Genomic DNA, 16,854 nt, shown 5'->3' on the forward strand with positions numbered 1-16,854 from the left:
TACATTTTGACAAAGTGGTCTGTGCTTATTACCTCCTTTTGAAAAGTCATTACAGAGGTTCTTTTTATAATTTGCCTTCTGTTTGTCCCTCTCAACTAATATATATTTTAAAGTCAAAAATAATTTCCTGGCAATGAAATGAACTATTTTTGTGGGTTCATACTGTTTGACGCCCGTGTAGCATATGATGTAAAAGTTCTCTTATATATGTATGTATGTATTTTGACTTTCATGACCTAGCATTATCTTGTTTATTCTTCTACTTTTTCTTTTACTTCCCAAATAGGTTTGTTTCACTTACTCAACAAATAATTGTTCAGAACTTATTTTTGCCAAGTAGTATGCCAGGACTAGAACCATGTAGAACCATCCTTCTTTTGAACTCCAGTCTTGTGTACTTAGTAGCATATTAATTATCATCCAAATAACATAACCTGATTATATCCAGAACCCAGTTCACTTTCTTTATCTTCACTCTCAACTATCTTTTTTTAGCTGCATTTCCTATTGAATATTTTAATTTCAATTTATCTTATACTTATTAGCCAATCAGTCCTTGTTCGTTCTAAGATTAATTTTTCAAGTCAAATATCATGTTACAAGAAAATAAAGATAATTTTGTTTGTTATTTGTACATTATTTATATTTTTCTTCCACAATTTCAATATCTAGTATGTTAAAAAAAGGAGGTATAATACATGGAATTCTTTTTCTTGTCTCTCAAATGGGATTTTTAAACATATTGAATAAATATTTTTCTAGTCTTACATTAATACATTTTATTAATTTAAAAAGTTAATAAAAAGTGTGTTAAATTTTTCAATTCCCCTTTGTAAATACTTACGTTGAGTTTATATGTTGAATTATACTAATTATTGAATTTCTAAAATTTATCAATTTTGGCATCATGTTTATTTCTGTACATGTAATTCAGATTCAGTTGGTTAGTATTTTTAAAGTTTTTCTTTTGCATTCATTTATTTATGTAATGGATATTAAAACCAGAAATATAGCAGGGAACAGTCAAATAATATTGTTACCATTACAAGTTTTAAATGTACAAAGACTTTTTGTTTTGTTTTGTTTTGTTTTTATTTGTTGTTTTGTGAATTTTTGATAATAGAGTTATATCAGCCTTATAAGATTAAACTTCTAAGCATTTTATTATTTTCTCATTGGTAAGAATATTATCTTGAGACATCTTTTTTACTAAATTTGGAAGTTGTCATCTTCTCCAAGCCCTCTTATGAAATAGAACTATGACCATTTTTCTTCATATCTTCTGTAAGTTTTTTCCACTGATTTTATTCTCATGTCAATTTTGCCAACATATTTCTAGAAAAATTTCTGCTTCATTGAGGTTTTTGAATTTATTAGCAAAAATTTAAGTCTATTATTTCAGTATACAGTAAAAATATTTCATCTTTGCCTGTGATTATATTTGCTCTTGCATCTCTAAATTTTCTTTGTGTTTTCCTATCTAGTTAATATTTTCTTTAAAATAAACAGTTACCAAAGTTTTGTTTTTTTATTCATTAATTGCTGACTATATCTTTATTAATGCTTTTCCCTGCTATTCTTGTTAGTCTCTTTTTTAAATTTATTTTTATTTTATTTTATTTTACGTTCCAGGATGCATGTGCAGGACATGTAGGTTTGTTACATAGGTAAACGTGTGACATGGTGGTTTGCTGCACCTATCAACCCATCACCTAGGTATTAAGCCTCACATACATTAGCTAATTATCCTGATTATCTCCCTGTCCCTGCCCCACTCGACTGGCCCCAGTGTGTGTTGTTCCCCTCCCTGTGTCCATGTATTCTCATTGTTCAGCTTCCACTTGTAAGTGAGATCATGCAGTGTTTGGTTTTCTGTTTCTGTGTTAGTTTTCTGAGGATAATGGCTGCCAGCTCCGTCCATGTCCCTGCAAAGGACATGATCTAATTTTTTAATGGTTGCATAGTATTCCACGGTGTATATGTACCACATTTTCTTTATCCACTATATTATTGATGGGCATTTTGGTTGATTCCATGTCTTTGCTATTGTGAATAGTGCTGCAGTGAACATATATATACATATATCTTTATAACAGAATGATTTATATTCCTTTGGGCATATACCCGAAAATGGGATTGCTGGGTCAAATAGTATTTCTGGTTCTATGTCTTTGAGGAATCGCCACACTGTCTTCCAGATGGTTGAACTAATTTACATTCCACTAACAGTGTAAAAGCATTTCTATTTCTCCACGGCCTCTCCAGCATCTGTTGTTTCTTGACTTTTTAATAATCACCATTCTGACTGGTGTGAAATGGTATCTCATTGTGGGTTTGATTTGCATTTCTCCAACGATTGAATGATTTTGAGCTTTTTTTCATAAGTTTCTTGGCCACATAAATGTCTTATTTTGAGAAATGTCTGTTCATGTTCCTTACCTAAGTTTTTGTTTGTTTGTTTGAGGTGGAGGCTGGAGTCTAGCTCTGTTACCCAGGCTGGAGTGCAATAGCACTATCTTGGCTCACTTCAACCTCTACCTCCTGGGTTCAAGCTGTTCTCCTGCCCAAGTCTCCCAAGTAGCTGGGATTACAGGTGGCCGCCACCACACATGGCTAGTTTTTTTATTTGTATTACAGATGGGATTTTACCATGTTGGCCAGGCTGGTTTTGAACTCCTGATCTCAAGTGATCCGCTTGCCTTAGCCCCCCAAAGTGCTGAGATTACAGACATGAGCCACCATGCCTGGCCTCCTTTGTCCACTTTTTAATGGGGTTGTTTTTTTTTTCTTGTAAATTTGTTTGAGTTCCTTGTAAATTCTGGATATTAAACCTTTGTCAGATGGATAGATTGCAAAAATTTTCTCCCATTCTGTAGGTTGCCTGTTCACTCTGATGATAGTTTCTTTTGCTGTGCAGAAGCTCTTTAGTTTAATTAAATCTCATCTGTCAATGTTTGCTTTTGTGCATGTGCTTTTGATGTTTTCATGATGAAATTTTTGCCCGTGCCTGTATCCTGAATGGTATTGCCTAGATTTTCTTCTAAAGTTTTATAGTTTTGGGTTTTATATGTAAGTCTTTAATCCATCTTGAGTTAATTTTTGTATAAGGTGTAAGGAAGGGGTCCAGTTTCAATTTTCTGCATATGGCTAGCCAGTTTTCCCAGCACCGTTTATTAAATAGGAAATCCTTTCCCCATTGCTTGTTTTTGTCAGGTTTGTCAAAGACCAGGTGGTTGTATTGTGTGGTCTTATTTCTGAGATTTCTATTCTGTTCCATTGGTCTATGTGTTAATTTTTTTTCCAGTACCGTGCTGTTTTGGTTACTGCAGCCTTATAGTATAGTTTGAAGTCGGGTAGCATGATGCCTCCAGCTTTGTTCTCTTTGCTTAGGATTGTCTTGGCTATGTGGGCTCTTTTTTGGTTCCATATGAATTTTAAAGTAGTTTTTTCTAACTCTGTGAAGAATGTCAATGGTAGTTTAATGGGAATAGCATTGAATCTATAAATTGCTTTGGGCAGGATGACTATTGTCATATTAATTATTCTTATTCATGAGCATGGAGTATTTTTCCATTTGTTTGTGCCCTCTCTGATTTCTTTGAGCAGTGGTTTGTAGTTCTTCTTGAAGAGGTTTTTCACTTTCCTTGATAGCTGTATTCCTAGGTACTTTATTCTCTTTGTAGCAGTTGTGAATGGGAGTTCATTCATGATTTGGTTCTCTGCTTATTGTTGGTGTATAGGAATGCTAACAGTTTTTGCACACTGACTTTGTGTCCTGAGACTTTGCCGAAGTTGCTTACAACTTAAGCTATTGGGCTGATCAGTGGGGCTTTCTAGATATGGGATCATGTTATCTGCAAACAGGCATTTTGACTTCTTCTCTTCCTATTTGAATACTCTTTATTTCTTTCTTTTGCCTGATTGCCCTGGCCAGAACTGCCAATACTGTGTTGAAATGGAGTGGTGAGAGAGGATATCCTTGTCTTGTGCCAGTTTTCAAGGGGAATGCTTCCAGCTTTTGCCAATTTGGTATGATATTGGCTGTGGGTTTATTGTAAATGGCTTTTATTATTTTGAGGTATGTTCATCAATACCTAGTTTATTGAGAATTTTTTAACAGGAAAGGATATTGATTTAATCAAAGGACTTTTCTGCATCTATTGAAATAATCATGTGTTTTTTTCTTTATTTCTCTTTATGTGATGAGTTACATGTATTGATTTGCATATGTTGAACCAGCCTTGCACCTAGGGATGAAGCCAACTTGATTGTGATTGATAAGCTTTTTATATGCTGCTGAATTTCATTTGCCAGTATTTTATTGAGGATTTTTGCATCGATGTTCGTTAGGGATTTTGGCCTGAAGTTTTCTCTTTTTGTTGTATGTCTGCCAGGTTTTGGTATCAGGAAGATGCTGGCCTGATAAAATGAGTTAGGGAGAAGTCCCTTGTTTTCAATTGTTTGAAATAGTTTCAGAAGAAATGGTACCAGCTTCTATTTGTAATTCTGGTAGAATTCAGCTGTAAATCCATCTGGCCCTGAGCTTTTTTTGGTTGGTAGGCTATTTATTACTGCTTCAATTTCAGAACTTGTTATTGGTCTATTCAGGGATTCAACTTCTTCCTTGTTCAGCCTTGGGAGGGTGTATGTGTCCAGGAATTTATCCATTTCTTCTAGACTTTCTAGTTTATTTGCATAGAAATGTTGATAATATTCTCTGATGCTTGTTTGTATTTCTGTGGGTTCAGTGGTGATATCCCCATTATCATTTTTTATTATGTCTATTTGATTCTTCTCTCTTTTCTTCATTAGTCTACCTATTGGTGTGTGTGTGTGTGTATATATATATATATATATATATATTTTTTTTTTTTTTTCAAATAACCAGCTCCCGGATTCATTCATTTTTTTGAAGGGTTTTTTGTGTCTCTATCTCCTTCAGTTCCGCTCTCCAAGTTACATGGCACTTACTCTCAAATCGATCACATAATTGGAAGTAAAACACTCCTCAGCAAATGCAAAATAACTGAAATAATAACTAACAGTCTCTTAGGCCACAGCACAATCAAATTGGAACTCAAGATTAAGAAACTCACTCAGAACCATGCGATTGGAAATTGAACAACTTGTTCCTGTATGACTCCTGGGTAAACAATGAAATTAAGGCAGAACTCACGAAGTTCTTGGAAACCAGTGAGAACAAAGAGACAATGTACCAGAATCTCTGGGATGCTGATAAAGCAGTGTTAAGAGGGAAATTTACAGCGCTAAATGCCACTTCGGAAAGCTAGAAATGTCTCAAATTGACGCCCTACCATAACAACTAAAAGAACTAGACAAGCAAGAGCAAAATATCCACAAAGCTAGCAGAAGGCAAGAAATAAGCAAGATCAGAGTGGAACTTATTTGTTATTTGCTTTAAAATCTTGAGTTGTAAACTTACTTCATTTTCATTTTATAGATTGAATAATGAAAACATTTCAAGTTATTAGTTTCAGAAAAATCTGTCGGCGTTCATGTGTTTTCATTATTTTATTATTTTTCTTTTTCTTTTTTTTTTTTTTTTTGTGATGGAGTCTCGCTCTGTCGCCCAGGCTGGAGTGCAGTGGCGCAATCTCGGCTCACTGCATGCTCCGCCTCCTGGGTTCACGCCATTCTCCTGCCTCAGCCTCTCCGAGTAGCTGGGACTACAGGCGCCCGCCACCATGCCCGGATAATTTTTTTTTTTTTGTATTTTTAGTAGAGACAGGGTTTCACCATGGTCTCGATCTCCTGACCTCATGATCCGCCCGCCTCGGCCTCCCAAAGTGCTGGGATTACAAGCGTGAGCCACCGCGCCCGGCCTTATTTTTCTTCAGAAAGTAGGTTTTTTTTCCCCATGTAGACAGCAGTTATGTAGGACAGTGTTTTCATTTGCTTCTGTATTCTTGTGATAGAATTCATAATTTTTTCACTTTATTAGCCATATTTGCATTTTTTAAATTCGTCAAGCATACTCTCAATTGATTTTACACCAAAGGATCATTTATAGTGTAATAAAATTGTGTATTCCCTTTAGGAGAAATGGCTTCTTAGCTGATGTTTATTTTTAGAAAACTTCTTAATTTTATAAAAAAAATTCTAATATAAACCCCTACAAATTATTTTTAAGCTAAGATGCACTTCAGTAGAATCTCCTGTGATATTTGTGTCAATGTTACAAATCACTTAAATACTTTTTTTGTAATGCAACTCAGAATTTAAATAGAAATACATATTTTTGTTTCATGGTCTTTATATCCTAATTTTTCAAAGTTAAAAGCATAAAATATGAATGAAGATATTGCATTTTTGCATATTTAAAATATGTATATTTGTCATTTCCCAAAGTATTCTGATAGAATTCTAATTGATTACTTTAATGTGTAATTTCTATACATTTCTTCTGCTTCATAGTTTGAGATGAAATATCTAATAGAGGTATTATCTTTTTCTTAATAACCTCTTATAACATCTTGTTTTTCACTATAGTTATTTGAATCAAGAATATCTGTGATTATGAGATAGTATTAGAAAATAAATATAAAATCATATTATTTCTCTCCCACAAGGAAAGAAACATGTACACTAATAGCTAATAAATAATTTTCATTTCTAAAGATAGCTAAATACTTTCAAAATTTCTTCATTTTATTTTCTATCTTAGAGCTTCTGGAAATATTTGTTCTATTTAACCAAATTTTCTATTAGAAAACTGTGAAGAGTATATATGTTTTTATTTGATTTTTAAAAATAATGGGCATCACCTATTTTATTTGAAGATTTATACTCCACAAAAAAGTTGTAAGCCTTTATCCTGCATAATAAATGTTATTATGTATATGAATACATATTATAGTATATAAAGAAAGTTTTCATCAAATCCCTGAGACTATTAGATGGAACTTTGGCTCAGGGTATATGACACTCAGAACTGCTGGAATAAAGTAGTGACTATTACACTGAACTCGAAATAGATTGAATTTGTATTCCAAATTTAGGTAGGAAACATCTAATAATATGCTACTAAAGTCATTAGAGGAAGGTAGAATATATACTGTTAACTATATTTAAGAAAATCAAGATGGAAAATATTACATATGTAAAAGTACAAGGAATAAAGAAACAAAAACACCAAACACAATGCTCATAATGTGATTTTTCTAGCATCATATCTATTTAACAAATAACATTGAGATTTCATAGCTTATCAGCCAAGGTGATGTTCTGATAGCTGTAGTTGTCTCGCAATTCTAGTTTTAGTTAACACACATTTCATTTCAATTTCCCAAGGCATAATGTAAGCAAAGTTTTACCTTTGTTGTCAAGGAATTTTTCTTCTAATTCTTTCTAAGAATAGATTATTTCTTGCATGGCAAATATTTGGGGCCTCAGGCTTTTAGGAAAGGGAAATTTGAATAGGTTCCCATTCCCGAAAAGGAAGGAAGCCTTGTGCCTGTCACTGCATGGAATGTTCTTATTATGCCTTTGTCCTCATTTCTACTAGGGATCTGCTGCCCAGTGATGACCATCCTCCATCTTTCCCACAATGTCTGTCCATGGTAAAGTCAAGTCTTGCTGGTCTCCATCCCAGTAAATTCACATCAAGATCAAGATACTTGTCTTTGCAGCTTTCCATACACAAAAGGAAAACTCAACTGTTTTCCATCCCCATTTGCACACTATTGTGTGTTAGAGTAGAATCAGACTGTATAAATACAGAATGTCTGAGCATCTTTCTTATATATTACAAAATCAAAGACATTTTCACTCTGCTGTGGCGGAAGAATTAGGATGTCTTTATTCCTCTTTGATAAATCACAAAAAGCCACTATTAAACTAAACTATTGTGCCTTCTCCCACAAATATCCACCTCAAAAAGGTTGGGAGGTCTTCTTGAATCTTCCTGCAGAGGCACTGAATAAAGTAAACCTAAGTTTAAGTATTTTGAGAACCACCTCCACCAATTAATTCATTGGCATGGCATTCCACTGCTCAACTTTGGAAATGGCAGACTTACTCAGTTTGCTAATATTCTATTAGAATGTTTGGACCTGGTGTTTTCTTTTGTGTCTAACCTTTATTATATATTGGTATGAATGGTATGTGATTCGTAAAACAAACAGCAAAATTATTTTTCTTTTTCAATAAAATATTATTTAAAAGTTAGAATAAATTAAAGTTCTAAAGCCTCACTATTAGATAATTTTAATAGCATCGAATTCTACTAATTCTGATAGTAATACTATTACTTACTATAAAATGCTTTGAATAATACATATTTAATTAATGTTCCAGTTTAATGTTTTTTGATACATTCCAGAGTTCTGAATATTCGTTATTAATCTCACCTTGGTTGTCCCTTGTTACAAACTTTCTGACAGTTACCATATCTGCCAATATAAAAACAATTACTGTTTTAGGAAGACAAAACATGGCCCTCTATGATCCAGTTCCAGTCATCCTGTCCTCTCCAACTTCTTGCTCCATTGCTTGCTTTGCACTTTATACTCCTGAAACACAACCTTTTTAGTAGGTCTTCACATACAATATGCTGTTCTTTGCCCTTGAGGATGGTGCCAGCTCTGCCCTCTAACTTCAAGAGGCACAAGAGAACAGCAATTATGCATGTTGGCTCTGAAATTAGACTATATATGTGACTGCTATAAAGGTTATATAAGCTCTCTTGTCCTTTAGTATCATTATCTGTAAAATGAAAATACTGATAACACTTCATGGGGCTGCTGTGGGGATTAAATGAGTCAGTATATGCAGTACTTAGAAGAGAGCTTTACACTTAGGTGCACTATTCAGTGTAGCTGTAATTACCAGTTCATGGGTATACATTGCTCTTCTTCTATGACTCAGCTTAGAGACTGTTTTTAGGAACACTTTGCCTTCAGAACACAAAAAACCTACCAGGCATTGTGCTTCCTTTTATATGGCAGGAAATGTGAGACGCAGCTATTTGTCTTTTACTTTCAAGGGGACTTACTGGCACATACTTGACAACTGGATCTCTAAACTTCACTCAAGAGGCCAGTCCCTGATCATAGAGTTCATCTTCCACCCACTGGAGTGCAGATATCTTAACAGTTTCCAGCATACTCACCACCTCTTATTCATGCTGTCTGATCTGCCTGATGTCGTCAATGTAATGAATCACTGTGACGTTCTGTGGGATGTCCAGATTGCTTCAGATTACATGTATTATTACTGAAAAGAGTTGACATATCCCTGAGGCAAAACTGTAAATGAATATTCTTATCTATACTCTGTGACTCTGAACTATTTCTGATCTCCTTCTCTAATTAGAGTGGAAGGAGTATGCATTTGCCAAATCAATGGCCACATGCAATCTATGTGTGGCCTTATAAAACTTCTCTAGGAATAATACCACATCTGTAACAGGAACTGAAATCAGGACTACTCTTTAGTTAAGCCTGCAGACATTTATAGTCCTCCTCCAGAAATTCTCTGGTGTTGGCAGGGGACAGGCTGGTGGATTAAATGGGGATATGACAGGGACCACTACCATCTCTCCCCATCCCATTGCACCCAGGATAGGATATTATCTTTGATTTAGTCTCTTGGCTGGATTTTCAGATATTTTCATGTGGTCTTCCCAACTATGATAGCTTTTATAGCTCTTACTTCACAGACCAGAGACCCAATGCAGGGATTACTTCAATTGACAAGTGTAACAATTTCAGTTATGCTCTTAGAGACTAGGAGAACGATCACTGACTGAGTTGTGGTTTCAGTGGGCCCACTGTGAACTAGACTTCAGTCAGGCTCCATTTTTTACCTCACCCTGTAAGTACCCACTCTTGTGTTTCCAAGTATCAGTGTTACTGAAGAACCAGTGCTTAATAGTCCTTGAAATGTCTGATCATTCCCCTTTTTCCAGGGCTTAGTTGCTTGGATAAATGACCATAGTTTACTTTGGGAAAGGACTAGGGGAATCACAGTATTTACTTGTAGGGATGTTTCAGGGTCTTTCTTCCTAGGGACCCTGACACCTCCCTGGTCAGCAGGTTCCAGAAGTGAAAATTGTCTCATGTCTGGGAACTGACCAAGTATTGTGACTTTTACTAGGGGTGACTACCCTCTGCTTCCTGACTTTATTCATTTTCCCTTGACAGTGTCCCTTATCAAAATCCTGTCTTTTCCTTTTAAAGGCCCTATTGAAATCCCACTTCTTTGTATTCTCAACCTTCTACGTTTAGCTATAATGAATCTCCCCAGCCTCTGAACTCTCATACACATGTGGTGATCATAGCCTGTTTTATGTTATATTTATTTGTGTATATCTTTTACCCCTACTTGACTGTACATTGGTTCTGGAAATATGTCTTATTTATTGTCTTATTATTTAAATGCCCCACATCGTGCTTTGAACATATTTTGCAGGCTATGGAAGTTTACTGATGGTTTTAATGACACTGGCTTTTCTTCTGCATTTAGCCCTTAATAGAACATGTTCCTGTTCTATTTATATACTATTTTGTTTATGTAAACCTGTATACTAAAAGACAAAAATGTTGTCACATTTTATATGGAATCTTATAGAATTTTTGGCTGACTTTTGATTCTTTTTGATGTTAAATATTAGGATTTTAATTAATCATATGCCAAATTTTCTTATGCAAAATATTGTTTCTTATAGATAATTTGTGGTAAAAGCCTTTCAGTGAATGAAATGACTCTTGGCACTTTGAAAGAAAAAGGCTACAAAGCTGCTTTCATTGGAATAGGTGAGTAGTTTACTCTTAAATATATTTATTTCTAATGTATTTTTTATTTCCTAGCAATATCCAGAAGAATGACTGCCTTCAGACGTTTTCATGATGAAAGTTATATTTGTTCAGGGAATAACAGATAGAAATGGTTGGCCAAGTAACTAAATTTCTATTTTATAAGTAGGAGTGCTGTTTCACCTTAATTATGGAGAGATTTCAGCAAGATGTTTATCTTCCCATTCTTTCACCACACCATCATTACCAGTGAGAATCTCTAGGAAGAAAATATTTTCAAGTCATACCACCAGAAACTCAGAATCTGTCTAGAGGCTGTAGCTTTCTTTTTATGATAAAAACAATTGATTAAAGTGATAATAAAGGATGGAGTTGGCTCGTTCCCTTTGCTCTTCATTTTTCAAAATTTTCCAAAGACTTTTCTTATTTGGTTGAATTTTTTAAATGTTCCATCAGTGTTCTGAAAGTCCCTTAGACAGTGTTATTACTCCTGAGGCACTCAGTGTATACTGTTTTCTCATATTTTGCCTAAATATATTATGGAGAATGAGTTTTCTAACATTTTTCTTCCACTTAGTATTTACTGAGAGACCAGAGAGAACAAGTAAGTTGGCTTGACTTAGTCTTTGCCTCATGAATGTCATATTCATTCTCTTATATGATTTGTACTATGGGCAATTATGGCATATAAATTGAGTATGTTAAATTGGGGTCCCCAAACTCGGGGCCATGAACTAGTACTGTACTGTTAGGAACCTGGCCACACAGCAGGAGATGAATAGTGGGCAAGCGAGCATTACTGCCTGAGCTCTGCATCCTGTCACATCAGCATTAGATTAGATTAGAATCTAATGGCATTAGATTCTTGTAGGAGTGCAAACTCTTGTGAACTGGGCATCTGAAGGATCTAAGTTGCATGCTCCTTATGAGAATCTAAAACTAATGCCTGAGCTCTGCATCCTGTCAGATCAGCATTAGATTAAATTAGAATCTAATGGCATTAGATTCTCGTAGGAGTGCAAACTCTTGTGAACTGGGCATCCAAAGGATCTAAGTTGCATGCTCCTTATGAGAATCTAAAACTAATGCCTGATGATCTGAGGTGGGACAGTTTCATCCTGATACCATCGTCTTTCTCCAACCTGGTCCATGGAAAAATTTTCTTCCATGAAACTGGTCCTTGGTGCCAAAAACTTTGGGGACCACTGTGTTAAATTGTTACTCAATTTTAATATAAACTCATCGTCTTGTATTTTACTTTGTCTGTCTCTTTGGCAGTTCACACTCAGAATATGAAGTTCTAAATAATATCATCTCTTTAAGTGATCACACACTGAGTAATGTTTGTTTTGCAGCTGTCCTTTTTCATTGCCTTTCTGGAGTGCAATCATCATTAATGCTTCTTTGTCTACTAAACTTTTCTTATCAATATGCCATTTCTAAGACCATGCCTGTCAGCCCCTTTATTTAGGTGAAAAATTAGGAAAGCAATATAAATTTTCACTGTCTTCTATCTCCTAAATGACTCAACTGAACCTCCTTCCTTTCAGAAAATTTTGGGTGTCATTGTCATTAGTATCTGTCTATATGATCTCAATTACAATATTATATTTATTGTGTATATCAAAAGTAGGAAGGAGGCAAGATCTGATATTTTCCCTAGGTTCTATTTTTAGGCATCCTATATTTGACTTTAGCTTTACTTTTCAACATTACATTTGTATTGAGAATTTAATGTAAAGAAATTGGTCAGGTGTCTGTAAGTTCCAATTACTGTCAATAAACACATGATCAAAAATGCTTGGTCAGTAGTTAAGTGGAAAATTCATCAGGCTTTAGGTCTGCAATACTGATAATGTTATCAAATAACTATCTGAAATTCACCAATGTACTAAAAGATATGTTTTCTATTATTTGAGTATATACTAATACAATTATTAATACATGTATCTGTAAGAACTTCGTCTACAAAGAATTTTTGTACTGAAGAAATATGGACCAATAAAGTAACCAATACATTGAAATACCCAAATTAATTACATAAGAAGCAAATTATTCCAAAAATTTGGAATAATTAAATTGTTCATCACTCTGAGTAGTTATAACCATGAAACACCTTCTAACCGAAATAATCAATAGTGTTTCAGCTTTTTTATTTAATTTTATTCTATTAAGTCCCCTTAAGTATATTATTTGATAATGCTATACTGGCTCACAATACAGTTGTCTCCATTTGACTCTGCACTGAGGTGTGAATACAGCATTTAGAATGTAGAGTCCTTTCATATTTATGTGCTGTGCATTTTCATGCTGAGAAGTGAATCTTTGACATTTTGGTGTAGTGATGTGAGGAATGCAGTTATGCTCTATTTCAGTATTTTGTATGAAACATATACAAGAAAAATTTCATCATGTCAAAAAGAAAAGCTTCAGTCTGTGGAAGACAAGTAGCCGTATTCTCTAGGAAATGTTTATTTGACACTCATGAGTGTCGATTTGGGAATTTATGACCTTTGTATTACCATATAACTGTCGGTTACTTGGACAGCCACACATCCTTACATGTTTTTGTTCATTAACCTTGCTTCCATATTCTAATTAAACTTTACTCACTTATTTTATCTACCCTTTCTCACTGATTTTGTAGGAGGAAATGTAGAATAGGAATTCCATATTATTTAGGATATACGTTTGGGCACTTTCAGAAAACAATAGAGGGTAAAACAATATAAACATTTAGTTCTTTCTCATGTAACAACGTAAGCCATTTTCAAACCTGAATTCCGTCTTTGGTCTATGGGTAGTTACCATGTTCACATTCATGCTAATAGAAGTGGGAAAGAGGGAAGCAGCTCCTTCAATCTTATATTTATGAGCCAGAAGTTACACAAATCAATTCTTCTTTCATCTCATTGTCTGTAACCTAATCATATAAGCATGGCAACAGCAAAGGGTGCTGGGAAGTATTGCCTTTTGCTGGGTGGACATAATCCCCATCAAACGTCTAGAATCATAGGGAAAGGGGATGACAGATATTGAGAGAGGATAGAAATGAAAGTCTCTGTTACAGGTGTGCATCATCATTAGTATTTGACACAGGAGATCAGTAAAGTACTTAGTAGCAAAGAAAACACTCTTAGTACCTGGTGCATACATGTTGGTTACATAGGTAGTTTTTAAAAATGGAGATGCTAAGCCAGGCGTGGTGGCTCACACCTGTAATCCCAGCACTTTGGGAGGCCGAGGCAGGTGGATCGCGAGGTCAAGAGATCCAGACCATCCTGGCCAACATGTTGAAACCCCGTCTATACTAAAAATCCAAAAATTAGCTGGACGTGGTGGTCTGCACCTGTAATCCCAGCTACTTGGGAGGCTGAGGCAGGAGAATCACTTGAACCTGGGAGGCGGAGGTTGCAGTGAGCCGAGATCTCACCACTGCACTCCAGCCTCCCGACAGAGCGAGACAATGTCTAAAAAAAAAAAAAAAAGAAAAAAAGAGATACTTTCTCTTTCTGTAGTTGGAAATGCCATAGTTATTAATCTTGTGTATTTATAACTACCATCTTATTATATGTTAGATTGTGTAAAATAAAAAATATTTTAAATTAACTATGACATAATGAAGATAGTTCATTAAGCCCATTGTATTAAGATAAGTCTGTTCACATGTTTCCTGATTTTAACTATAGTGTGTGATATTGCTTGTGAAAAGTCTCTCACTTTTAGAGTTTTCTCTAATACTACCAGAGTCCATTAAGGAAATTATCTCATTGAATGTACATCATTGTTACTTCTAAAGACTTATGTCTCTTGAACCATGAGAAGTTTAGCTTCTTCTAAGTACTGAGATAAAGCCCTATGTCTTATTCAAAATTAGTCTGTTATCTTCACAATAGCTGAGTCTTTGTTAAAGACTCTAAAATTTTGGTAGTTTTACTGAAATCAAAGCACCTGGACAGCATGTTACTGAAAATATTGAGAAGTAGAATTGGAACATCTACTATTCAAGGCTTTTAAAAAATATTGGATGGCTCTGGTTGGTATTGAAATTGACATAATAGGTTATAACCATTGTTTCTTCCTTTTTATTTTATAAAAATAACCAGAAAATAATAGAATAGAACATATCAAAGTGTGTTAGCTATGGTTAGGGCAAGTGTTATTTTGTGAAAAATGTTTTTCAGCTCTGTGTATGTGTGTTTGATGTGTGTGCTTGCACATTCACACTGCATTAAAATAAAATGTATTTTTTAAATGTGGCTCTAGTTAAAGTTTGATAGCCAGTGCTATACAATTTAAGGACTCTGATGGACTAAACACCTTTTTCCCATAGTATACTCAACACCTGTCAATAAGTAGCTATTAGTGAGTTAAATAAGTATTGAATTACTACAATCAGTGTCCCAAACACTGTGCTAAGAATTTAAAAAACAATAAAGAAATCGGAATTCATTGTTTAGGTTGGTATTAAATTGAGTCAGAAATATCCTAAGACATACAAAAAGAACCACCGTATTGCACAATTTCAGGAGTGGGACGTAGTAGGGTAGATGGGCTGGACATGGGTATAGTTCCTTTTTTTTTTTTTTTTAAGTTCTGTGGGTAATTTTATTCTAGAGCCAGGTTTAAGAATCACTGTTATAGATAACTGAAGAGATGGACCCTTGGTCTTTGTTTTAAAGAAGCCCATTTCTTTTTCTCTTTCTGATTGTCTATCTTCTGATAGTTTTCATTTCATAGCCTCATAAAACATGATAGTGCCAAAAAGGTTAAACAAGCATGCAAGGGAAAGAACATCCAGTAAGACACATTTAGGTAACTGAGCATACTTTATATATTCTTCTGCCAAGTTTTTCTTTCTTTGAATTTATGTTTTTAGAATGCATGAGAAAGAAGGGGTTAAAGGGAAAATGCAGTGAAATCCATTATAATAGTCACAGTAGACACTATGAAACAGGAACTACAGGAAGGTGTTATAGAGATGAATAGTCACTTTTTCAACACCAAGTGCTTTACTTGTGTCCACCCAAAAGATTTCCCTTGAACTTACTTCTTGCTACCACCACTCCCCTCACTTAATGCCACTGGAATACTGCTGTGGCCTCAACCAGTCTCTTTGGCCACTACTGTTCACACAACAAAAGTAGTAATCATGCTGAAATCAGATCTGTTCATTATTCTTCACTAAAACTCTTCCATAGCTCCATATTTCCTTCCAGATAAAGAAAAGTCCCCACAAAGGTTTTCAAGGCTCTTCTTGATTTGGTCACAGCTAGGTCTCTAGTCACTTCTCCTATTGAATTATGTGATTCAGCTATTCTGAACTGTTTTTAGTTTTACCTTATCTGAAGTTTTTTAACCTCAAGTTTTGGACATGGGCCTAGAGCTATCTTTATTTTCATATTTGTGTGCTTGACTTCGATGCTTTTTTTCTATTTGATACAATTATTTTACTTGTGATGATCTACTCCCTACCTTCATACTTTAGCCTGGATTAATGAATCATCTTCCTCACCCCCCCGCCCCACGCAAACTCTATGTTCCTGCTCTCTTTCTACATGTTCAGACTGACTTTTTACTGTAGTATAGCACTTCTTCACCTTCTTTATTATAATTGACTAGTTACATGTTTGTTTCCACCACTAGAAGTTAAGCTTCTTAAAGACTGTAGATTCTGTCTACCTTCTTCATTGACAGATGTTTGGTGCCTAGCAAAGTGGCTGGTACGTAGTAGGAACTTTATACGTATTTTTAGTTATTGAATTTAAAATGCAACTCTTTTGACTGTTTTCCAAAATAAAGTAAATTTATAGGTTGCTTAACAAAGTTGGCAGTTTTGGAGTATTATAACATTGCCCAAACCCAGGGGGAATACATTTTCCATTATTATAATTTTGGTATTACACTATTAATGAAATAAACAAGTAGGAATAGTGATATTAGCAGTGGTGATATTGGTAATAATAGCAGTAATAGTGAGTAATATTCCAGGCTCAATTCTTAACATGATCTATCCTTTTAACTCTTGAAATGGCCCTGGAGGTCGATATTCTTAACACTCTTTGATGGATAAGAAAAT

The 16,854-nt window shown here is 34.7% G+C and overlaps 1 protein-coding gene across 1 annotated transcript in view; it reads left to right on the forward strand.

Moving 5' to 3' along the window:
* DPYD (dihydropyrimidine dehydrogenase) overlaps positions 1 to 16,854 on the forward strand; it is an 806,347-nt gene that overhangs the window by 235,508 nt on the left and 553,985 nt on the right. Inside the window, exon 8 of the mRNA XM_003260094.4 lies at positions 10,688 to 10,775. Coding sequence (XP_003260142.1) covers positions 10,688 to 10,775 — 88 coding nt within the window. The remainder of the gene's footprint in view (positions 1 to 10,687; positions 10,776 to 16,854) is intronic.

Source organism: Nomascus leucogenys, chromosome 12 (genome assembly GCF_006542625.1).
Source record: "Nomascus leucogenys isolate Asia chromosome 12, Asia_NLE_v1, whole genome shotgun sequence".
NCBI lineage: Eukaryota > Metazoa > Chordata > Mammalia > Primates > Hylobatidae > Nomascus > Nomascus leucogenys.